The 26250-nt window shown below is 42.7% G+C and overlaps 1 protein-coding gene across 1 annotated transcript in view; it reads left to right on the forward strand.

Moving 5' to 3' along the window:
* Positions 1-26250, forward strand: part of Colgalt2 (collagen beta(1-O)galactosyltransferase 2) — a 96353-nt gene that overhangs the window by 64446 nt on the left and 5657 nt on the right. Inside the window, exons 5-10 of the mRNA XM_076831343.2 lie at positions 189-393; positions 6094-6213; positions 14612-14688; positions 18985-19091; positions 24799-24931; positions 25989-26116. Of these exons, the coding sequence (XP_076687458.2) occupies positions 189-393; positions 6094-6213; positions 14612-14688; positions 18985-19091; positions 24799-24931; positions 25989-26116 (770 nt within the window). The remainder of the gene's footprint in view (positions 1-188; positions 394-6093; positions 6214-14611; positions 14689-18984; positions 19092-24798; positions 24932-25988; positions 26117-26250) is intronic.

Consider the following 26250-nt stretch of genomic DNA (forward strand, 5'->3'; position numbering starts at 1 on the left):
TTTCTTATATGGAGGCCCTTCAAGTATTGTTTTACATATAGACTGCGTTTCTTGAGCTCATTTGAAAACTCTTAGGCCAAGATAAGACGACTCTGACAACTTTGGGGATTTCTTTGATGCTAGCACATGATGGGAACGACGAAGTCCTGGGATCAGAGAACACAGCCCGCCTATTTGCTTTGTTGCAGGGCTTCTATAAACGCACTCCAGACTACCTTCAGATTAGAGAATGGAAGAGGACGGGCTGCTTCCCTGTCCCCATGGTGCACTCCACCTTTCTAATCGACCTCAGGAAGGAGGCCTCTGACAGGCTGACCTTCTACCCCCCGCACCAGGACTACACCTGGACCTTTGATGACATCATCGTCTTTGCCTTCTCCAGCAGACAAGCAGGTACTGTTTGTGTTTGGTTTTACTAAACACTGCAAATGCCCAGCTCCCTTATCTTGTGCATCTTGTTAAAAACCCTCCTATTTCAATTAAAATAAATAAAAATGTCCTTTTCAGGAACTGTTAGAGGCAATGAATTGCATGCAGTAGCCTTATGCTGCTGTCCCTCTGAGCATGAAGGACCAAGAGCCAGGAATGGCCTCCACCCAGGAGCCCACTCTTGGTTGCTGAGTTGAGGGGAAGGCAGTGCTCATGGCACTGGGAGTCGGGGGAAGATGACTGGCGCTCTCTGGTGCTAACTGCTAATTACAGGAGTTCCTCTATTGACCGGGAAATTGTGACAGAGGCTCTAAACAACACGGACAGAGTTCCCAGACTCTAAGAATGGAATTTTATTTCTTCTCAAAAAAGTCTGAGCTGCTATTGTGGTTCTGTTCCATGAAGTTTTCAGGGCCTCAGGCTCCTCTGATACTGCCTTTCCACCCTGCATGAGGCATCGCCCTTACTTGTAAGATCCAGGATGACTCACCACGGTGGAGGCCCCAGCCATCAACGTGGAAACTGAGAGGGAGGACAAGCTCCATCTCTCCAAGGGCACAGTCCAGAGCTGAACAGAGCCTTCCATGTACATCTCCTCAGCCAGAACTTAGGAGGACAGCACCCAGCTGTGAGGAGGCACAGAATGTCATCTGTATTCTATGCAGTCATGAGCCCCAGTTCTGTCGCTCTAGGAAAAGGACAGAACAGATATCGGAGGCAATGGAGAGGCAAAGCTAAACCAGCATTTTGTGAATCACTTGGAAAGCATTTCCAAGAGAGTCTATATGCTCTTTATTTTCTTTTTAATTTGTTTTTTAAATCTTCACTTGTTATAGATGACAGCAGAATGCATTATAATTCATATTACACAATTTTTCATATCTCTGGTTGCACACAATGTAGAGTCATACCATCCGTGTCTTCATATATGTACTTAGGGTTGGCGAGGATGTCGGGGAAAAGGCACACTCATACACTGCTGGTGGGACTGCAAATTGGTGCATCCAATATGGAAAACAGTATAGAGAATCCTTAGAAAACGGAGAATGGAACCACCATTTGACCCAGCTATCCCACTCCTTGGTCTATAACCAGAGGACTTAAAAACAGCATACTGCAGGGACACAGCCTCATCAATGTTTATAGCAGCACAATTCACAATAGCTAAAGTGTGGAACCAACCTAGATGCCCTTTAGTAGATGAACGGATAAAGAAAATGTGGTACATATAGACAAAGGAATATTATTCAATATTAAAAGAGAATAAAATCTGTATGCTTTTTGAGAAAGACAAGTTAATGGGAAGGAAGGGTATTTTTCTTCTTTGACCTTCACATTGCAGTCTGGGAAGACATGATTCACAAAAACAGTTCAACAGGAAGATACCTGGCATTACTGAAGCAAAGCTTTATTACAATTCAGTCCTTCCTGAAAGAAGGCAGGGCCCATTATTAATGTGCCAGGAATGTGCCACTGAACCTTTTTATTTTTTGGCAAAAATGGATTTAGAAACTAAGAAGATGGTGAAATAAATTCACTGCAGTCATATAAATTAGGATGAAAGAGATTTTGCAAAGACCTGGGTAGTTGAGGAAGTTGCTGGAAGAGGAAAATGTTAATACGAGTTTAAGCTATAATTCACACATCACGCCATAGGTGTTCCACTCATTGGTTCCCTACTTTGGTAGGAATAAAACTATTTGGCAAAAATGTGTAAGGCTGATTTTCCCCACCGATTGCTAGAGCAATTTAGATACTTTGGCCAAGTGTATGCATTTTTTAGCCCTTCAGTCAGGAAAAAGCAATCCTCGGGTAGACTGGAAGTTGTCTTGAAGGTTCTTGTGTCCATGTTAATGGAAACTCCTTCTTTCATCTTGGTCTGTGATTTGATTTGACTTCTCCAGGACAGAAGGCAGAGTCAGGACCTTCCTGTTCCTTTGCTCCAGAACTTGAAGCAGAGATGTTCCAAGAAAGTGAGCTGTTGACAGTTACCATAATGGTCACTGCCTAACAGAGGCCTCCATTATAGCCACATTACAGGGCATTCTTGTGACATGTGCACTAAATTATCATGATATAATTTCTTCCACTGATACCCAGATGGTTGGGCTGGAAGAGTGACACAGGTTAGATAGGAATTTTTTTTACTCTGCCCTTTTCTTGACCTATTCACTAGGACTTGTTTATGCTTTATTAGTCCAACATCCCAAAGGCCTTTCCAGGACGTCGAAAGGAAGTATGGAAGTTCAAAATTGTTTGGTGACTGGGGAGAAGAGAGATGGTGAAGGAAGGAGAGGGGAGCAACCCACCAGATTTTACTTTGGTGCCTAGAATTGTGTTCGACTATTTGAGTTGGCCAGTTGAGATCTTTACATGTGACAGTATAACTAATAGATATGATGGTGGTGAATGCGGAGGGTCAGATTGGTGGTGCAGAGGCAAACGGGGTAGAAGTTGAGGCCAGAAAAAAATCAGTCATTTGGGGAAAATGAAAGATATTCCTGACAATCGTGTGGTTCCGGGGCAATATTTCACTGATCTTAAAGTATCTTCAGGAGCAACATGACTGGCCTGGGAGTCATGTGCTACCCACAATATGTCTCTAGACTTTTCCTTTCTTGGGTCCAAAGCAAGGCACTTCCCCTCTCCCTCAAAAGAATCCCGGTGAGAGATTGGCACTCTTTGGTTCTTACTCTCCTGAAGCTTCCTCGCTGGCGTGCCATGCATTGGGGATTCATTGTATATGCAAAAGGAAGCAAATGGTCTTTCTGTGCCAGGCAGGACTGTTCAGCCACAAACCCTGGTCCTACATCATTCACCTCAGATTATAGCCATTGTCACATGTGAGTGATGAGTGAGAGCCACAATCCAAGAGCTTTGGTGAGCTGGGCTTGGCTGCTTGTCCTGCCTAAGGAGACAGTGCAAGGTCATTGGCAAGCCTGTGTGGCTGCAGTGAGGCCAGGGTCAAGAGTTTACCTCCCATGTGGCCAGCAATCTAGACTCTGTCTCATGGCCACAGGAGCCATCCCTGGCGCCAGCCAGACATCTTCCAAATGTCTGCTGTGGGTCCAGAGGAGAATGACATGGGTGACGGGCAAGCAGATCTGTTTCCAGAACATCACTGGTGGTGATCAAAAGAGCCCCCTTATGTAGGGATGGCAGTCCATCCTGATTAACAACTCCAACACGGAGCTTGTGAATCCTGGGTGGGTAGAAAGCACTTGGCTTTGGCCCTCAGGAATGAAAATTTGGCACAAATGACTTACTGTGTAGCCTTGTACAAGTCAAGTCCCCGAGTCTGATTTTTCATCACCAAGGATAGAGATAATTATAGCACTCTGCATTATTAAGGTCCTATCTGTGAACAAGAAAAGGTTCAATATCTTTGTAAGGAGAGCAAAGTCCTTCGACTCCAATATGATTTGCCTTTCATCTTCAAAGGGAAAATTGTCTTCCCCAGAGGCAGCGTTCACTGGGAGTACCAGATTCCTTCATAGACGTTATCTGATTATCAACAAGCTTCCTTTTTATTTTTCGGGGAAAATTATAATTTTATCAAATCATCCATGCACACAGTTAAAAGAGTTCAGATCGTTATCTACAGTTTATTTAAAACTGCCCAGTCCCTTGTACCATTATCTTCTTCCTAAAGATAACTACTTTTAGCTCTTTTTACATGATTGTATAATATCTTTATTCCAGTTGCTAAATAATGTGTTTGTGTTGCTCCTTCTTTATTTTTTGACTGTAGGTATTTTCTACTGATTCTATTATGGAAGATAAGGGCGTTGGCTCTTTGCTGTCCTGTGCCCTCTACATGCAAACACATCCTTCTCATTTCCTGTCCTCTCAATATGATTCTAGTTGGCCAGTGTTTCTGTTGTTGTAATCACAGGAGCATAACTTCAAGCTCAGGCATTTGCAGACTATGGCTAGTTGTCCTTTATCTAAATGAATAGTTGCCTCTCTCTTTCTCTCTCCTTAGTTTTATTATTACTAATACAATAAAAAATTAATCACTCACTTTCTCAAACTCAGAATGTTCAGATTCATCAGCTGTTGCCCTTTTGCATGTCTGTGAAGATGTGTCTTTCCTGGAGTCCTCCAATTCACTGTAACCTGAGAGGCGTCACAGTCATCTCTGTGGGACCCATTTCTCTTGTACACTGATTCCCCTGGTTGTATCTGAAGTCTTCTTTCTTATGGGTTGAAGTCCTCCTCCTTCTTCTTGTCTTCTTCCTCTTTCTCCTCTACTTACCTCTATTCTTCTTTCCACATCATCCAGTAACTTTCTGAGAAATTGAGATGGGAAGTAAATATTTTGTGACCTCACATGTATGAAATGCCTGTCTTGAACATTGACACTTGGTGGATAGCTTGGCAAGGTATCATAGCCCCTTTTGACGGAAGCTTTGGAAAGTTCGATGGTAAAATGGTTTGCCTAATTAAGGTAGAAAGGCAACCTAAATAGTCTTTTCCTTCTGCTTCCTGAATTGATCAGGATTTACAGAAGGTGACTTTTGGTTTGATGTTCCCCAGAAGCATTCATGTGGGCAAACAGCAGAGCTAGTGAGTTTCTTTGGAGAAAGCAAGAGAAGTGACAGTTCTTGGTGGACCAGCCCTTACTGGAACCAGATTCAGTAAAGGTGGAGGAGAAAGGCCCTGTTCTTTTCAGTTCTTCTCTGTTAATGCCTTGAGGCAGCTTCATCTGACTTGGCAGGTGGATACAGCTGTCTGGTAGGAATTTTATTAACACAAAATAGAGAAGTCACTATGCAGATAATTCTTAGGAAAACATTTATGATTGTAGCAATTAACAAATCAGAAGTTTAGGCTCATGGACCAGAGCTTGGCAGAGTCATCCTTTTAACTAAGCAATCTTTTAATTAGCCAGGAGTATCCGCTGCTGGATCATCTTGATTCCTGGATTCCTGTCTGTCTGGTTGAACACAGGTGCTTTATGCTCCTAGAATTCACAGCTAGGACTGTGAAGACCAGTGTTGAGGAGGAAAGGGATCTGACGTATTGCTGGATTGTCACATTGCACGTTTTTAAAAGGACTCGAAGTGCAGGAACTCTTTTGTCCCTTATGAACTTCTTTTGGAAGTTTCATGCCTATCGGTTGACTCCAAATCCATGCCTGCTAAGGGAGGAAGTAGAACCAATGGAGAATTTTAAATTTATTTTCTATTTTTTCACTTTTTGTATGCATAGATTTAGCTTTAATAATCTGCCTGCCTTACAGGATTTTCCTGTTTGCTTTCATATCAAATATGGATTTCATTCCTCATTTTCTTGTTATTTCCTGTCGATGGATTACAGTGTTCCACTTTGCTTTCTGGAATGGGAATTCTTTGCCTCCCTTTTGATCCCTTCATGCCTTCAGTGTTCATTTCAGACCGTGAGTATGCTTTTTCTCAGAGAGAAAAATCAATTTCCTCTGAGCTGAAGAATGGCCCAGGGTTTTTATATGAGCCCCCAATGCTGTGTTTTGCTTTTTTAATAAAAGAACATTTTTGAGGTCTACAGGCAGTACCCAAAACAACCCCTTGGTCAGTTTCAGTGTCAAACTCAGTGTCAGCCCAATCCAGTCTCCTTTCCGCAGCTGTCGCTAAGACGTGTGTTTTCTTACTGGGTGACTTTTTCCCTCTCTTGGACCCTCAGGTATCCAGATGTACCTCTGCAACAGAGAGCACTATGGCTACCTGCCCATCCCCTTGAAGCCCCACCAGACCCTGCAGGAGGACATCGAGAACCTCATCCACGTGCAGATAGAAGCCATGAGTAAGTGACGCAGAAGCCGGGCCAGTGGCCTTTGTTTCGTTGCCACAGTGACCAAACATCTTTCAGCCTGGAGTTTCATGGTCATCGGTCTGCCTTGGCTGAAACATGGATAGCCATCTTTTCATTCATTCTTGAACTTTTCCTATGTGAAATATGAATGTGACAAGGTCTTTGTCCTCAGGAGCTTCCTGTCCTGATGGAGCGAGTGAGTGAGGTATCCAAGAAAATACTTTTCACACATAGTAAGCGCTATCATAGTGTTTTGTGGAATGAGTTTAAATCCTAACTTTGCTGTTTTCCAATTGTATGACTTTAGGCAAGTAATCGTCTTAGTTATCAAGTGGAGATAAGGAGAGTTCCCAGGGTTTGGAGGAAGATTCATCATTATATATTAGGCTATGTCTAATATAATAACAATCATGACTTCAACTTAATAATAACTTATGATTTAACAGATGCCACGCAAAACATTTTTTTGTACGTTGTCTCATTAATCCTCACAATTCAATGAAGGGAGTTTATTATCCCCATAATAACAATGAAGAAATTGAAGGATAGAGGCCTAAAGTAACTTGCCCTAAATCATTCTACTAAACAGATAACAGATTGAGCATTAAATTGGTCCTGCTGTCTCCAAATCTGTTTTCTTTAAACACATATTATCATTGTCTCTGGGTCTAGCAAGATGTTGGAATTAGTAAGCTCAAAAATTAGTAGTCAAATTCACTGTGTAACATGCTCTCCCCACATGTGCCGACTCTAATGCCAAAGGAGAAAGTAGCTGGTGCCCCAAGTCCCGGGGAGGATGCTGGGAATGGCTTCTCAAAGCCATCTTCTGTTATTCGTCACTGGACCTTAGAACGTGGACACGGGAGTTGTGGAGGAGGTTGGGAGTCACACTGGGAGGTGAGGCTGGAAAGTGGGCAGGAGCTCCGCCGGGGGACCGCTGATGATTTAGAAGGTGTTTGGACTTTTCCTGAAAGGAGGGGAGCTTTCAAAGGGATCTGAGCTTAGAAGTTTCAGGTTGAAATCTGGATTTAGGAAGGTCCTTCTAGTGTAAGAGAAGTTATGAATGGAGCATGGGTGGCAATGAGTGCTGCTCTCAGACCAGAGGCAAAAAGACCACTTTGTACATTGAATGGAAAACTGGGCAGAAGATGGTGAAGATCTGATCTGGGGCCTTGGCGGTGGCAATGGAGAGGAAGGAACAGAGAAGGAGAAATTAGGACATAGATGTGAAAGGACTTAGCCAAGAGCTGAGTGTAGGAGGATGAGCAAAAAGAAAACTTCCAAGGCCTGAGTGGGATGATTTTTAGGAATTTTAAATGAAATAAGGCATTTAGAATAAGAGAATTTTAAAAGGAAAAACCCACGAGTTTATTTTTAGGTCCATTGAATTGCTATTGAAAATCTGTTTCCTACTCCCCTGCTCTCATAGGACAAATTCCTTTTTGTCATATTTTAGGACCCGGCATATCGCTCATCCCTCATAGACATGAGTAAGTATTTGTTGAATACTTAGAGGATTACTGAATGAATGATGGAACAAGGATTGGTTCATTGTGACGGTATGTCTTTAGGAATCTGGTTTGTGAATTTCTCTATTACGTACTGTTTCTGCCTCTTTCCCGGTGTTTCAAGCCCTAGAGCACAAGGGTGGAAATCTCATTGTCTTATATCCAAAGTATCTAGCACAGTGCATGGTACACACTTGGTACCAAACAATTTGCTGAATGTACAATCAGACAGGTGAACGTATGAATGAGCAAATGAATGAAGACTAAGTAGTCAGTGCACTGACCCTGAAGCGAGAGGAATCAGACTGTTGAACCCAGACTCTGTCACTTATGCAGGGAGAATCCATTTCTCAGAGCTTTAGTTCCCTTGTCTATGAAGGGAGGATAATAACACCATGCAGGGTTGAAAGGAGCAAATAAAATGGTATGTTTCAACCCAATGAAATAATGAAGTGTAGCTTCACTTAGCACTTGGTAAAGGGCTGCCCCTGGTCATCCTGTTTCATGGCTGCCAGCCTTGACTCCCGAGGTGTCAGCTCAGAGAGGGGCTGGCCAGACCTCACGTTCTCCTGTTCTCACCCACATGACTGAGCTGAGAAATTTCAGTACCCAGAAATAGGAACTTTGCCAACAGGAATTTTAATGACACAGAATTCCTTTTCTCGCCAGGTAGAATTTATTTAAGAAGAACCTATAAAGTATAGCTTTTGTTATTGCTCTCCCTATGTGTGCCAACTCTAATGCTAAGCATTTTATATATGACATTTTATTTCATTTTTTTTTTTCAGTACCAGGGATTTAACCTAGGGGCACTTAACCACTGAGCAACATCCTCAGCCCTTTTTATTTTTTATTTTGATAAAGGGTCTTGCTAAGTTACTTAGGGCCTTGCTAAGTTGCTTAGGGCCTTGTTAAGTTGCTGAGGCTAGCTTTGAACTTGCGATCTTCCTGCCTCAGCCTACCAAGTCATTGTAATTAAAGGCATGTGCCACCACACCTGGCCATTTTATTTAATTCTTGTAGTTACTTTCTCTGGTTTTGCTTTTGTTAAAATTTCACATTCTGAATTTAAAAATATAGAACATAATTGGAATAACAAGATGATTGGGAAACAAAGCTTTGAGGGTTATCATGCAGAAATATGGGCCAAAGACCCAAGGTGGTGAATAAAATGTTGGTAATGATGAAACCATACCTATCAAGTGTTCTCCTCTAAGGAAAGATGGACTAAACATTGAAAGCACTTTGCACAGTGTTTGGAACCAAATGGGCAGCGAAAACGGCTGCTGGCAGTGTTATTAGACTACACTCATTGGAGCATTAGAACGTGCAGTTTTTGTGAACGAATATGGAATCCAAAACTGTAATGCATAACCCAGCCACTGGGATTACAGGTGTGAACCATTACGCTGGCTCCTGGTGGTTCTTAAGCTGAGCTTGGATAGGAGCGTGGCATTTAAACAGGAGTATGGTTGAGAATGAGGAATATAGTGAGGACCCTCAGGGCACAGGGAACAGTGATCAGCCAAAGCATTTTTCCTCTGGAAAAGTTGACTTAAAACAGTAGAAGGAAATAAAGCTTGAAAGATTGCCATGTCTTAATTGTTGATGCAGAAAGCCTGTCCTATAGGGCCAGTGAAAGTTTTGGAAGACAGGGTCAAACTCTAAGTATCTGCTGTGGCTGTGGCTCAGTGGCAGTGCACTTGTCTGGCATGTGTGAGGCACTGGGTTCGGTTCTCAGCACAGCATATACATAAAATAAAGGTTTATCAACAAGTAAAAAAAAATAAAAATAATTTTTAAAAAGCTGTAAGTATCTATTTGACACATCCTTGAGTCCATAATTGCTCAAGATTCTGGGGTATATACAGCAGTGAACAAATCAGGCAGAAGTCTCGCTACTGAGGAGCTTATCTTCTAACTGGGAGAGATAGACAAGGCATTAAGGAAGCAGCCACATGAGTATTCGGGGGAACAGTGTTCCAAGCAGAAAGCACAGCACCTCTAAAGGCCATTAGGGGAAAGCTTGTGGGTTCCAGGGACAAAAGACCAGCATGGTGGAGAACAAGGAGCTGGGTAGAGGGAGATGATCCTGGCTGAGATCTGAGCTGCATGATGAGAAAAGACAGATTTAAGATATTTTGGTGGTAGAGCCCTTGGGACTTAGAGGCCTGGGTGCAGTCTAGGTAGGAAATAAAGAGTGAAGAATGACTCCAGGATTTTGACCTGAGATGGAAAAGACTTGGGGAGGGAAGTGTTGGTCATGTGAGCTTAAGATGTGTACTAGGTACCCATCTAGGGAAGTCAGAAGGTAGTTGGCTATGTGACTCTGGGGCTGAGGGAAGAGGTTCCGTCTAGAGGTAGACTTCGGAGAATCATCAACACAGGAAGGGATTTGAAGCCATGAAACAGTGCGCACTCCTATAGTAAAACAACGTAGAAGAAGGACAGATCCCAGGGGAGTGGGAAAGACAAACCGCCAGAAAGCTGTGGAAGGAACTCAGGAGTGATTCTAGACAGAGCCAAATGCTGCTGAGCAGTCAAGGAGAAGGACGAAGAACGGATCATGGGTTCTGTCAAGGTAGAGAGTTGTGTGGAGCTTGACAGGAGCCTCTTCGGGGCAGGGATGCAGATGAGAGCCCACTGGAGCCGGCCGAAGAGAAGACAGAAAGGTGAGAAGCAGGGATCTTGCTGGGGTGGCATGTTCGTCAGCTTTTGCATTGCTGTGACCTAAACACCTAAATACAAGAACAACGCAGAGGAGGGAAGGTTGACTGGGGGCTCAGGGTTTCCGAGGTCTCAGTCCATAGACAGCCCACTCCATTGCTGTGGCCCAAGGGAGGCAGCACATTAGGAGGGAAGGTTCCAGCAGAGGAGCGCTGCTCAGCTCATGGTGGGGTCAGGAGGTGAGAGAACAGGGAACTTGAGCCCTCCCAGGGAAGTCCCCAGTGATCCACCCTTTCTGGTCATGCCCCCTATGCCTACAGTTACCACCCACTCAGTTCATTCAAACTAGGATGGGCTGAGTGTGTTACAGCTCTCACAATCCAATCAATTTAACCCTCTGAATATTCTTGCATTAATCCAGGAACTTTTGGGGGATGCCTCCTATCCAAACCATAACGGATAAGAATAGAGAAATGGGTTGGGGCTGCTAGGAGAAGAGAGTATATCGTTGTTGTTGGTTTTGCTTTGCTTTTTGGTTTGGTCTCTCTGTGTTATTTGTTGTTATGTGGGGATAGTACAGCATGTTTGCATGCTAATGAGAAGGGTCCAAGACAGAAGGGAAGCTTGATGGTGCCAAAGAGGAGAGCATCGCAAGGTGGAAGTGCCTAAGAAAGCAAGGAGCTGTAACTCGAGACAGCACAAGTAGACACAGGGAGGCTTCATCCCCTGCAGCAAATGGGAAGGTGAAATGCACAGGTGCACTCGCAATTTCATGTGTGGACTTGAGGTGGAACGAAAAGGCAGATCTAATTGACTCTGAATTCTCTTGGCAATTGTGTAGACATGAGCTAGAGAGCTGTTGGAGATTTGAGGAGGTTCAAGGTATAAAATAGATCTCTCAGAGACTGGGAGAGTAAATTTACTGTAGAAGTATATTGGGATCATTTGCCAATTCAGCATCTGTCATTGTAACTTTGAAGTGACCTGGTCAGCAGAGTGTATCCTGAGTATGTGGTGATGGGGTTTCACGAGGACCCAGCACTCCCCAGCTGGGACCTCCCCTCCTGAGGTGCTGCCTCACTTGGGCCCAGGATCTTGCCAGGTGAGATCAGTGGAAGGGAATTCAGGGTCTGTACAAGGAAATGCTCAGGGAGTTTTATAGACTACAGTCTCAGAGATCAGATCGAAAGGGTTTGAGTGGTGTGGGAATGGGTTATTACAACAACTAACGCCTGTTAAAAACACAGTGCCTAGCACTCTGCCTGTACCAACTAGTACATGTAACTAGCTCCTAATTAGTACATTAGGAGTTGTTCAGAGAATTTGGGAGAAGATTGGCAGGAGGCTAGATCTTGTAGAGGGGATAGATGTGAATGGATTATGAGGCACAGAGACTGTTCCTGCAAATCACAGTATGAAACGATAAGTAATCTCAGGTACTCATTCTCAGTACCAAAATCTTGAGACAACAGATCATCACATTAAGCTTACTAAGATTCTTGGATCTGAAGTTGGATGGTCTAAAATTGAGCTCCAGTTCTGCTAATCCCTCACTATTTAACCTTGGGCAAGTCCATATCTGTATTGGTCTCCCTTTGTTTATCTATACAAACAAACAACCACCACCAAAGAGTATAGATAAAATTACTTCGCGGTAGCTATGAAAACACTCAAACCATAAAGCACTTAAGTAATTGTTAAGGCCAAGAACAAAATTTGTCCTCAAGGAAGATTGTTTTGACAACTGTGTGCGTAATGAGTTAGGATAGGCAGGCCTGAGAGTATGTCTGAAAAATATGAAGACAGTCCAGGCATGATGGGTGAGGCTCTGAGCTGGGAGGACCTCAGAATGGATGGAGTTCAGGAGAAACTAGAAAGAAGTGTTAGGATTTGATCTGGTGCGATCTCTGAGGTACTTTTCCAGACAAGACTGGTCTAAATGAACAGCTATGAGCACAGAACTGTGGCCACCAAGGATTAGTGTGGAGTGGGGGTTAAGAGCTCGAGTGCAAGAGTCATTTCTGTGTTCAGATACCAACTCTATGAGCCCTGTGACCTGGGGCAAGTTATTTAAGCTTTTGTTTCCTTGTCTGTAAAAACAGAGACTTGTACCTGTCACATAGGACATGTGAAGATTAGCTGAATGTGATTACTATATATGTCAAGAGGGCATCCCAGATCCCAGACAGCCCTACAGTCTCCATAATGGCAGCTCTGATTATTTAGTCCTAGATCTTGAAACTATCTGAAAGCCAGTGAAGTCCATTGTCCTAAGTGGTGATATAGGAGGCACTACTTCCAGGAAGGAATTCAATGTCAAGTTGAATAAGCTATGACTGATGGAGTCAGAAATGACCACAACAAAAGCTGGGACCTACTAACCTTCAAGTGTGATGTCAGCAAAGACACATCCTGCTCTCCCTTTAGTAAGTTTCTTAGGTCTGATTCTTTGGATCAAGTCCTGTGTCTCCCTATGGTTTAGTGCCGCCATCATTGGTGAAATCCAGGCCCACTCCTTTGTGGAATACTTGTCCTGTGAATGTCCGTATTTGATGCGCATATTTGATGGAAAGAAACCAGAGACTAGTCGCCTAGAAAGGGTAATATAAAGTATAACTCAGGTCTAAGGCCAAGGAGGAAGACTTAGACCATTTCCACAGCATGACCAATAGGAAGGAGTTGTAACATTAAGTTTCTTTCTCTTCAAAACATAACCCTGCACATGGTGGACCCTGCACGTTAATTTTAAAGGAAACTAATAAGTAGTAGTGGAGCAGAAAGGATCAAGCTATTCTGAGCTGCTGTTGGAAAGAATAATACACCTGCCATGGATCCCCAGAAATGTGACTGTCAGGGTCAGGTTTGAAGTGATGAGACCAACTCCTGTGTTGTTTGGCCAAGGAAAGCTGTCTCACTACCTTCTAGAATTTCACATGATTTGATCCTAAGTGAAACTGGCCACGGTTTCTCTTAGTACCTCGGTGAAGGGTAAGTCAAACAGATCAGACCCTTTGCACAGTTTCTCAAGAAGGGCGGACTTGTGCTGGGCTGCCAAACTGTGCCCAAATCTCTTTGACTTCAAGCAATGGTGGCTCATTTTCTGCTCATCAGAGTCGCAGTCCTCCTGTCTTTCTGGGCAGCTGCTCTCCAGGTGTGGAACAATCCAGGCTCTGCAGACCTCTGCCTTCTCTGTCTTAACACGTGCTGCTGCCATCCCTGGGGACACTGGGATGGGATAGGATGGAGGATTTGGAGAGCCAAGCCAAGCAGCTGTCATCCAAACCTCCTCAGAAAGTCACATGGCCCTGACTAACTTCATGGGCAAGAAAGTGTATTCATTTCGTGTGCCCAGAATAGGGGAGAGAGGGTGCTGATGAGAGTAGTGATGGACGTCACTCACAGATCTTTAACAACCCAGTGATCAGCTCTCATTTCAAATTTTCTTTATATTATCTCTTTAAGGAAAATCAAATTAGTGCTTTGAATTTGTACAAGACCAAAAAATCTTCAAGACCTTCTCGACCATTTCCTCTAAACCATTAAAGCATATAGCATGTAAGAAGGCTTTTCTGAGGGTCAGTGATCTTCCATCATCTATCTCTGTACCCAGCCTGAGAGGTGAGCCGGCCCTTTGAGGCACCTGTAGCTGCCCCTGCCTGGATGGGATAAAAGTAGTCCTAGGCTTTGACAATTTTAAGTGTACCGAAAAAGAACATTCTTCAGGGAGGATAAAATTAACCTATTTCTGAGCTCTTTCACCATGGGCCACAGTAGGTAACATAGTTAAGAGAATTTATTACATTATTGTGGTCACGCTTTGCATGCAGATCTCATTTAAATTTTACCATCCAGCAAGAAATACATGTATTATCCCAATTTTGCATTTGAAGAAACAGGCTTAGAGAGGTCTCATAACTCTCCTAGGCCTTCACTGGCTGGATCATCTGACTCCAGAACCCTCTCTCTTGGCCATTATGCTAACCTGCCTCCAAACCCAATTAAAATAAGCGTTCAGGGAAGTGGAGCAGATACTGCAATTTGCATATGCACAAGTGCTCTCACAACCAGTGCCTGGCCCTCAGGCTTCCTGGAGAACTGCTGAGTGGTTGTCCCCTGCCCTGGGTGTCCAGGGTGGTGATCAGGTGGGCAGATGGAATTCTGTTTTCTGACCCTTTCCCTAACAAAGCACTCTGTGTGTTTCTTATGTCTTCCAGTTGACCGTCCTCCCATGGAACCCTCCCAGTTTGTGTCAGTTGTCCCTAAATATCCAGACAAGATGGGATTTGATGAGGTAGGAAAGTATCTCTCTTTTTGTGTGCATGGGTGCGAATGTTCGTGTGCTGGAACACAGCTGCACGTGGGTCTGAGAGCCAGAAGGCTGGGCCTGGCTGCTGAAAAGGGGCTGAGGCTTGGGGAAAGTACTGAGCTTTTGTTATGCCTCAGTCTTCCTCAAAGAGGAAGACTGTGGTAAAGTGAGTTGATGGTTCAGTCAGAAAGGAGAAACTAGTCGTGAAAGTGAATTCACCATGTTTTATCAACCGTCTTACCAAGGTTCAAGGGTAAGGTGAAGAGGGCATATGGTTTAGCCATAGGAGGACATTCACTTCACTCTGCCATAGGTGAGTGAGTGGAAACTATTCTGGAGCACTTTCTTCTCCGTCTGTCCTTCTTCCATGGAAAAAGGTTGGAGGATGGAGTTGAGAGGACAGAGAAGGAGAGAGGAGACTTGCTCTAAAATTCTGCCTTTCCACAGGCAAGAACTTCAAAACAACCTTCTGTGGAAAGACTAGGACTAGGGGGGTGTGCAGCTCAGTGGTAGAGCAGTGAGGCTCTGGGTTCAACACCCAGCACCACAAGACAGAGAGAGAGACAGAGAAGGAGAGAGAGACAGAAAGGGAGAGAGAGACAGAGGGGGAGAGAGAGACAGAGAGCGAGAGAAAGAGAGGATCCAGAGGTGCCTCTATTGGAAATATGCACAAAAGACGCTTGACAAGGCCAGCACTGTGACTCCGTGTCACTGACTCCTTCGTGAGTCCCTTGCGTGGCTTCTGTCATTCAGGAGGAGTCTAGAGCTGGGACAGCTTCTCAGAAATCCACAAACTGAGACAGATTCTTCCATAGATTCTGGATATGCTTATCGGTCAAACGTCATGCTCTGTGCTGCTCAACGGAGGGAAATGCCATTCTGCACTGTAACATGTACACATATGCACACAGGTGCACATACCTGTGACATACATGTGTGTTCCCAAAGTAGGTCCTCCTGCTGGCACCGAGAATTGGGATTTCTTCCATAAAATTGATTCAGAGCTAGTCTTCAGGAATGGGAATGAATGCTTCATGAATACCAAATGCAAAGAGGAAGCGACATTCTGCTACCTCCACGGAGGGCAGAATGAGAAGAGATGGATTTAAATGTAATGAAATAGAACTAGACCCAGTGGTAGATAGTTTTCAATAGTGACCAGGGCTGCAGAAAAACCTGTTCCACCTCACACGCTGGCCCTGCTTCTGCATGGTACTGGAGCCTTCCTTTCCTGTGACCCTTACCAATGTCTTTACATAACTCATTTCTCCTCCTAAAATCACATTTCCGTAAGGACCAAATCTGTCCTTCTGTAAGGGCAAATAAAATGGGCCAAAACAAGATCTCACTCTGGTTCTCTTTTGGCAGGACAAGGTGTTAGAACTAGGTCACTCTTAGGGTCCCTCTGGAAAATGCCACTCCAGGAAGTGACACACTCAGAGGCTCTACTTTCCTGAGGCTGGGACCTCGTCTCTGTCTGGAACAGGCGTGGAGGGTGGGAAGGTATTTTCAGAGCCTTTTCAGTCCTGGTCCTGTGACCTCATCAGTGGTGTCTGGGCTCCATTTGGCTGCCCGGCCCTTCTCTCTGTTTATTCTTTACTAAGTACGAGCGAGCAGCCTGTTTTTCCTTCATGGCCACCATTTTTATTGCACTTGTCCCGGTAGGGGACACGTCTTTATTGCACTTGGACTGTTATTGACTAAAGGCCTCCAGACTGAAGGTCTCTGGTTTGAGGGGACTATTTAAATGCATGTTTCCCCCTGTTTTGTCCTGTTTCTGTTTTCCTGGAGCGAGCCCAGGTGGCCCCATGCTTGTACAAGAGGAAATGCCCTTTCCTTTCCATGTCTGTAAAACTGGGGGATGGAGCACGGCTCATGACCATGATTCTCACCAGGTTGAAAATGAAACATTAAAGAACACAACTCATGAGGTTATAAAGTCCCAAGTAATTAGGCAAATAGAGGCACCACAGAAATTATTTTTTATAAAAATAATTATCCAGCTAAGTAAACAAAGGAGGTAATAAAAAAAAATCATGATGCACTCAATCTGCTTTGCCCTGCATTGGGTAAATAATTTTCTAAGAGAACATGTTGCTCTCCTTAGTTTCTTTGCCCAGGGATTTGTAAACAAATAGAAGTGAGAATATGTTGCAGGGGAAGGTTAAAATTTTATTCAATGTAGCTTTTGATCCTAGTAAAATAGATAATATATTTATGATTAATTCAGAATGATCATTGAACCAAAGCTTAATGCAGTTTCTTCTAAACTTAATCTTGGTTATAAGACATAGTTTCTTTTTATTTTGGTCACAGTAAAAAAGCAAAATTTATTATAAGCCCCAAATAGAAGTTTTCACTCATCTGAGATTTTTTGAGAGATGAGTTTACTCAACTCCCTTTTTTTAATATTTATTTTTTAGTTGATTTATTTTTTAGTTGTAGTTGGACACAGTACCTTTATTTCACTTATTTGTTTTTATGTGGTGCTGAGGATCAAACCCAGGGTCTTACACATGCGAGGCAAGTGCTCTACGGCTGAGCCACAACTCTAGCTCCTCAGCTCCCTCTTTTCATAGGGGCATACAGATGTTGTAGAAGTCATACGGGTGTTTCATTGGGATGAAGTCAGCATCCTCTGACTTATTCCTGTAGGTTTCTCCCTCACTGTGTTTTGTGTCAAGATCATTTCTTGCTGACTGCTAAAGTCTTCCCACTTTGGAGGGCTAATTGAACATTGAAAATCAATTTTTACTGCTTATAGCAAGAAGATCTTATTAAAATGCTACTTGCCCGTGATCACAGTCACAAGGCTTTAGGTTTTTCTGTGGTTCCTTAAATCTGGAATAGGCAGGAGAGCCTCATTGCCTGTGATTCCTTAGAGCAGCCTTATGTGTATGTAGTCATGCAGCCCTTGGGGATCCCCAGGCCAAGGCGAGGAGGAGGACACAGCCCTCGTGGGGGAAGATCTGTACTCCATTCTTCCATACGGCACAGACCCAAAGGTGTCCTTTCCACAGTGAAGCTGCAACTCCTGCCCAAGATGCTTCGTTTTGTCTCTGTTAATAGCTGCAACCTGCTAGTTTCTGCTTCTGTGATCACGCTTGCTCAGCAGCTGGGGCAGGAACCAGAGCTGCCTGGAGAAAAGGCAAGGGATGAAGGCTATTTGCATGGAACCGTCTTGGAACCTGCAAGTCTGTACTGTAGAAAAGACACTGAGAACAAAGGGCTGTGCTCAGCCTTTGGAGAAGATTCTGCTGAGCCTGCCCTGTGCATGTACACATATGTACATGTGTGTGAATAAGCCTTGCTCTTCTGCACCTCCAAGGGCCGTTTGTCTCTTTCCATTGCCATAATTTTCCATATTTTTTCCTGTATTTTCTCCCATATTTTCTGGAATAATAGCATTTCCACTTAGTGTCAAAATTGGGTCTTTCCTTCCCTCCTTTATCCAAGAACCACCCCCCAAGAACAGGGCTCCTTTTCTTTAGTTTCTACTGTAGTTTCTACGGGAGTTGGAGAATTCTGGCAGGGAAGCTACTAAAATAGAGGCTTCGATAATTCATTTTGGAATCTTTGGAAATAAAAGCAACATAGGAAGACTTTGGATTTTTCTTATTCTTTGAATGATGTTAAATTTATCCAGTGGATTTATCTATGTATTACTGGTGAGGTGGGACCATTATTATCCCATTTCACAAATGAGGATACTGACACAGAAACTGATCCAAGGCAAACCCTCAGCAAGTAACAAGACCTACACTGAGACTGCCTATCAATTTAACCACCTGGCACATTGCTTCCTACCCCTCAGGGCTGTATTGGGTTTAATTCGTCTTTGGCCTCATGAAGAATAACTTTTTGAGCTTTCTCAACAGTAGAGAGAACATGTTTATCAGTGAATATCAGAGGAAAAAAGAGTTAAGTAACTACCAATGATTATATTTTGAAAGTAGCTCATTTTTTCCTCTATAAAATATTTTTGGTTTTTAAATTTATTCTTAGCTGTTGATGGATCTTTATTTTATTCATTTATTTTTATGTGGTTCTGAGAATTGAACCCAGTATCTCACACATGCTAGGCAAGCGCTCTGCCACTGAGCCACTACCCCAGCCCTATAAAATGTTTTTAAAAAGCAAATCTTCACAGTAGTTTTCCTATCCTTTCCTTGTCCTACCTTCTACTTTGATCCTAACATTTGCTAAACTTTTCAAACAGCTTGAAACAAGATGGGTAATTTATGGTTGTTTTTATTTCCCCCCTTTTGCTTCCTGCATTAGATTTTCATGATCAACCTCAAACGCAGAAAGGACAGGCGGGACCGGATGCTGCGAACACTCTATGAACAGGAGATCGCGGTCAAGATAGTTGAAGCGGTGGATGGGAAGTGAGTGGGGCTTGACTCCCTGCGCAGACGTTGTTGGAGAGGGGAGGTGTCTTCTCTGACAGAGAGTTAGTCCTGTCTGAGGCTCCGAGTGTCCTGGTCGTTAGGTTGGACACATTGCACAGATGCCATTAGGTAACACTGAAGTTAGTTTATCCATGTAGGACAGGCCTGAGGTCCACTTCCCAACTGGTGACTTTTGGTCTGCATGACACTGAAGATTCACATTGGACCTGATTGTCCCCTGTCTCTGACCATTCTTGAAATAGCCATGGTGGTTTCCAGCTTTCTGTGTTGTGACAGAAGAAGGAATGCCAACTTGAGGTGACTGGACTTGAAGAAAGTAAGCAGAAAACCACATAAAGGTCTCCATGTCCAGTGAGGCACATGCCACAGCCCACCTGCGATGACCACAGAGGCCGTTTTTCTTGGGAATATGGCAGGAAAAATCACACAGGGAAACTCAGTTGGATTCCTTCAGAATCTTTTGCTGCTGTTTTGCTTTGCTTTGCCAATTTATTTGCCACCCCAAACTATTTCAAGGCACAGATTTTTGCAAAACATGAGTTTCCCTGTTAGATGCTGGTTAAGAATATGAGTGGCATTGTTCTCTGTTTACTTAGTGCCAACTAATGGGTGTGGCAAGCCGCTGTGTTCTCTGTTTACTTAGTGCCAACTAATGGGTGTGGCAAGCCGCTGCTCAGGTTCTTATGACTCCCATAGAGAATCTCATCAGTGTTTCTCAAGGTGACTCCCCCTGAGAGTCCCAGAGATGGTTACCAGGACACCACACTGCTTTTCTTTTCAGACTTGTTAAATCGCGATCTCGAGGGGTGGACCCAGGAACTGCCTGTAAGAAGCCTCAAAATAATTCTTGGGGAGAGTTGCCACATGAAATACTGGATATTTGGTTGAATTTTGTCCCAAACATTACATGGGACTTAGCTATACCAAAAACAAATTTTCGTTGTTTATTTGCAATTTAAATTTGATTGCTATTTCTGTGCTTTTGCTTGCTAAATCCAGTAGCTCTATTCTTGGGTGAGTTTGGAAACCACTGTTTTCAAACACCTCCCAAACCCCTGATGCTTTTAGGGACCAGGGAAACTAGTTGAGCCATGAGAATTTTTATGTGTTTTGAATACAAGTCCCTTAACAGATCTATAATTTGCAAATATTTTCTCCCAGTTTGTGAATTGTCACAGTTTCACGATGGCATCATTAAATCAGAAAAAGACGTTTTTTCATTTTGATTAAATCCAGCTTTTTTTTTTTTTTTTTGTTCTTGTCCTTTTTGCTTGTGCTTTGGGTATCATATCTAAGAATTCAAATTCAAACCCAAAGCCATGAAGACTTGATCATCTGTTTTCTACTAAGATTTCCGTAGTTTTATCTCTTACATTTAGGTCTTTGATCAATGTTGAGATTATTTTTATATATGCTGTGAGGTAAGGGTCCAAATTTATTATTTTGTATATGGATATCTAGGAGTCCTTGTATCATTTGTAAAAAGACTATTATCTCCCCCACTGAATTTTCTGGCACCCTTGTTAAAGATTAATTGACCATATATGTAAAGGTTTATTTCTGAACTCTTAATTCTATCCAATTAATTGATAGATCTGTCCTTATGCCTGTGCCATATTGGCTTGTTGACTGTGGCAATGTATGTAAGAAAATATATGTCCCTCAACTTTGTATTCTTTTTAAAGATTGTTTTAGGTATTCTGGGTCCCTTGTATTTCCCCATGAATTTCAGGACTATCTTGTCAACTTGCATACACATGGAGTCAGGCAGCTTGGATTTTGATAGGAATCACATCGAATCTGTAGCTCAGTTTGGGGAGTATTGCTATCTTAACAACATGAAGTCTTATGATTCATAATCACAGCATGTGTTTTCATTTATGTAGACCTTCTGTAATTCCTTGAATGACGTTTCATTACTTTTACTTTATAAGTCTTGCATTTATTTTGTGAAATTTATTCTTAAATAATATCTTTTATATTACAGTAAGAGAATTGTTTCTGTAATGTCATTTTCAGAGTTAGATATATAGAAACTGATTGATTTATGTACATTGACCATGTATCCTGCAACCTTGCTGAACAGTGTGTGCAGGCACACATTCCTTAGGATTTTTTTTTGTGTGCAAGATAGTGTTATTTGCAATTAGAAGTAGTGTTACTTTATCTTTTCCAATCTGAATACATTTATTTCTTTGTCTCACCTTACGACCCTGGCTAGATCTTCAGGTACAATATTGAATAAAGTGAAAGAAGAGATTCTTATCTAGTTCCAGATCTTAAGAAAAGCATCTATGTCGGGTGCAGTGGCATGCACCTGTAATTCTAGTGGCTTGGGAGGCTCAGACAGGAGGATTGTGAATTCAAAGCCAGCCTCAGCAATTTTGTGAGGTCCTTTGCAACTCAGCAAGACCCTGTCTCTACATAAAATGCATATAAAATGTGGGGAGCTGGGGATATGGTTCAGTGTTTAAGCATCCCTGTGTTCAAAAGAAAGCATTTAGACTTTGCCCATTAAGTATGATGTTTGCTGTGGGTTTTTCACAAAAGGCCTGGAGGTGGGGAAGTTGCCTTTTATTCCTATTTTGTGAAGTCTTTTTATCATGAAAGTATGTTGGATTTTGTCAAATGCTTTTTTCTGTGTCTGTTGAGATGGCACACAGTGTGCCAAAACATCTAACAGGACTTCCAGGGGGAGTTGCAGTTATGAATGCCTATGTTAGAAACAGATGACCTCAAATAGATAATCTAACCAACTGCTTTAAGAAACTACAAGAACAAAAGCAAACTAACCTCAAATAAAGTAGGAAGAAGAACATAATGAAGACTACAGTTGAAATAAATGAATGAAAGAACAGAGAAATAATAGAGATTGTCCAAGAATGGTTATTGGATAAGATCAAAAAATACTTTACATAGGCTGATGAATTTAAAAAATAACTAGAATCAAATGGTTAAAATAAAAAACAGAAGAGGGGACATTCCTACAGATCCTACAAAAGTAAAAAGGATTATACTATGAGCAATCATTGGCTAAAATTAGATAACATCCATGAAATGGATGAATTGATAGAAAGATGTAAACTACTGAAATCAACCCAAGGAAAAAGTAGAAATTCTGAATAAACATATAGCAAGTAAAGAAGGCGAGTTAGTAATCAAAAAATTCCCACAAAGAAAAGTCCAGAACCAGATGGCTTCACTGGAAAATTCTGCTAAATATCTAAAGAAGAATTAATACTAATGCTTAACAAACTCTTCAAAAACAGAACAGGAGGGAACATACCCCAACTGATTCTATGAAGCCAGTATTGTTCTAATACAAAACCAAAGACATTACAAGAAAACTACAGATCACTATCTCTTATTAATACAGATTTAAAAACCTTCAAGAAAACAGCAAATAGAACCCAGCAACATACAGAAGGGATTATACAGTACAACCAAGTGAAATTATTCCTGAATTGCATGCTTGGTTTAATATGTGAAAGTCTGTCAAAGTAATGTAGCATATTAATAGACGGAAGTCATACATGGTCAGTTTGGGTATACTATGTTTTTTCTATTTCAAAATATTTTCTAGTTTTCATTATGCTTTCTCCATTAAGTTAATGGAGTTGTTGTTTAGGAGTGTGTTAATTTCACAGATTTGTGAATTCCCCAAATTTCCTTTATTAGTGATTTTTAATTTCATTCCATTATAATTGGAGAACATACCTAGTATGATTTCAGTCCTTTTTAAGTATACAAGGCTTGATTTATGGTCTATACGGTCCCTATGGTCTAACATATGATCTCTCTTAAAGAATGTGCCAAGTGCACTTGAAACAATGGTATTTTGCTTTTGTGAACAGAGTGTTCTACAGATGTCTCTCAGGTCTAGTTGCTTCATAGTGCTATTCAAGTCTCCTATTTCTTTGTTCTCCAACCTAGTTCTTCTGTCCAGTGTTGAAGGCAGGATATTACAGTCCCCCACTATGAATGTTGCATTGTCTATTTCTCCTTTCAGTTCTGCTAGATTCCACTCTGTGTTTGGGCGTCTGTATTAAGTACATATGTATTTATAATTGTTTTAACTTCCTGATGGATGTTTTAACTTCCTGATGGATGCCTTTGTTTCTAGTAGAAATTTTCTCTAGAGCCTTATTTTATCGGATGTTAATGTAGCTCCTCCAGCTTCTCTTGTGGTTACTATTTGGTATTGTGAAATAATAAGATACAGTCTATCTTTTTCCTCCTTTTACTTTCAATCTATTTGAATTTTTTTTAATCTAAATCATGTCTCCTGTAGACGGCACATAGTTGGGTGTTTTTAAACTCAATCTCTGTCTCGAATGCAGTGTTCAGCCCATTTGCCTTGACCACCTTTCCCCCAGGTCCTCAAGGTCAGCCAGAGGTCTTATCAGGTTCCTCTCAGGTCTTTTGGGCGGGGGGGGGGGGGGGGGGGGGGAGGTTCACACCCTTGAATACATCTAGAATCTTCTAGTTCTCGAGAATATGCTGGAAGGCTGGGGCTGGGGCTCAGTGGTAAAGCGCTTACCTAGCACGTGTGAGGCCCTGGGTTCGAGTCTCAGCACTGCATATAAATAGATAAAATAAAGGTCTATTGACAACTAAAAAGAATATTAAAAAAAAGAATATACTGGAGTTTTTCAAAGCTCCCTATGGACATCTTATTATTTTTCCTTTAAAGTGTTTCCTTCAGGTGTTCCCTTAGCCTGCACTGGTCAGGCTGCCTGGGTCGTTGTAATGTGAAGCGGTTGCTACTGGTGGTTTTTTGACAGATACTCTGCAGAGAGGACTGTTCACAGAGAAGGAACCTGAGTCAGGTCAAATTGAGACAATCACTGAGAAAGGAGCTTTCCAGGGACTGCCAGAGAGGTTGAATAGGGACTGTTTTGCAGGGACAGGTCTTCAGGAGAGTCCTGATCCACTCTGTCACTTCCAGTGGCTAGGAGGTGGCTGTTTTCACAGCTACAAAATAGTTGCGAGGCACTGGTTTTCGAGACTTCTGTAGGGCTGGGATGAGGTGTAGGGCTGGAGTTAGCTCCACGCAGCTCACTGTGCTCACAGAGACTCCGCTGGGGTTTTTGTTTGTTTGTTTTTAAATGACTATTCCTTGGATTGTTGCAATTGTTTAGCTAATTTTCAGAGTTATGGAAAAGCTGACTGTGACAATTTTCACCAGTGTCCTCATTACTTTTATGGATGAGCGGATTTTCAGAGTCCTGCCCACTACCATTTTGGAAATTCATTCTATTTATTTTTATCATCGACATTGTTTTAGTTTTAGGTCCAAAGGAAAGACACACAGAGGCACACACTTCCTAACCCCACCCTTCCTCTCCTCATGCCTGGCTGTATTGAATGCTCCTAGGAACCACTTTTCCTGCATTAAGAGAGCACGTTTTGGAAAGTTTTCAGACAACCTCAGATACTTAGAAGCATGTGGGGCACCATACCACGGGTGGTGCATGACAGTGAGAGACACCATCTCGTCTCCACACACCTCATAATGCCATTGTGATGCTTTAACCTGAGTAACTCGTATAGAGTAACAGGAAACTGAGAAGTCCTTCTCTCTGTGTGTAGCGGCTCTGGGAAACCCCTGGGATTCTCTGTGGGGGCCACGGGGTGAGGATGCCCCGACCTGGTGTTTTCAGCCCTGCTCTCTGTCCTGCAGGGCTCTCAACACAAGCCAGCTGAAGGCCTTGAATATCGAAATGCTGCCAGGTTACCGAGACCCCTACTCCTCCAGGCCTTTAACCAGGGGTGAGATCGGCTGCTTTCTTAGTCACTACTCTGTCTGGAAAGAGGTAAATGATGCTTGATTTAGAGGTGCAGCTTTGTAAAGAGGAGAAGGAAGAATGGGACTTTGAGGGGAATTAGGTCCCGAGGGCAAGTGAGCCCCTGACTTTTCTGGAAGGCAGTGGGTTGCTCCTGCCTATGACTCCCTCCGGCCCAAGGCCAGTAGCCCTGGTGCCCCCTGGGACACTGACAGGGGAAGAGAGCCACATCCCGGGAGCCTTACTCCTGTTAGTTCATTCTCTTTACCAACAGGAATGCCTGTACCCGTCTGTCATGTTAGCAGTGATTGTGTGACCGGATACAAGAAGTCACACAGAAGTCTCATGGGTGGGTTAGGAGGACAGACCTTTTACCCAAGAGGAAGTTATTAAATAAATCAACTGGGTAAGAAGAGGCAGAGCTGAAACTTGACCCCAGGTCTTACAGATCAAGTTCTTGATTGGAGGGTGGGGTTCCCAAATAAGGGTCAGCTCCTGCAAGAAAAGAAGTTCCCCAATAAAGAACCTTGAAGTTCCTTCTTTCATTTAACGGTCTAGTTCATGTCTTTTTTTTCTTTAAACTTTAATGACATGCGATATATATAAAAGTATATACATTAAAATATACAGCTCGAATAAATCTCACAAACGGAACACCACACCTGTATTAATCAACATCTGGATCAAGAGACAGGTTACCAGCTTTCCAGAAGTGCCCCTCTCTGTACTTCCTCTTGGTCCCCCTCCCCAAGGGTAATCGCCATCCTGACTTCCAATAGCAAGGCACAGCTTTGCCTCTTTTTGTACTTTCTTTTATATGAATGAAATCTCACAGTCCGGGAAGCCTCTCAACATTGTATTAGGGAGATTCGCCTGTAACATTGCACTCAGTTACAGATCAGACCTCCTCACTGCTGTGAATATACCATAGTTTGCCCTTTATTCTGTAGAGGAACATTTACTTAAGAGTCCAGTTATGAGCTACTATACCCTTGACTTTCCAATACTTATTCCAATATTTATTTATCTAATAAAAAGTGAGTGTCAAACTTTTCACAGGGTGTCTCCTCGCTGATGACCTTTGTAGGTAATTGACCGGGAACTGGAGAAGACTCTCGTGATCGAGGATGATGTGCGCTTTGAGCATCAGTTTAAGAAGAAGCTCATGAAGCTGATGGATGACATTGACCAGGCTCAGCTAGACTGGGAACTGATGTGAGTGACAACACAAGCTTATTAGAGAACGTGCAGGGCACTCAGTCCTTTCCAAGGGACAGATCGTCCTGCCTCCCCAGCTGGTAGGAGAGACAGTCAAGCTTCAGTGCACCTGGTTTTCTCATCATAAATGT

Source organism: Callospermophilus lateralis, chromosome 13 (genome assembly GCF_048772815.1).
Source record: "Callospermophilus lateralis isolate mCalLat2 chromosome 13, mCalLat2.hap1, whole genome shotgun sequence".
Taxonomy (NCBI): domain Eukaryota; kingdom Metazoa; phylum Chordata; class Mammalia; order Rodentia; family Sciuridae; genus Callospermophilus; species Callospermophilus lateralis.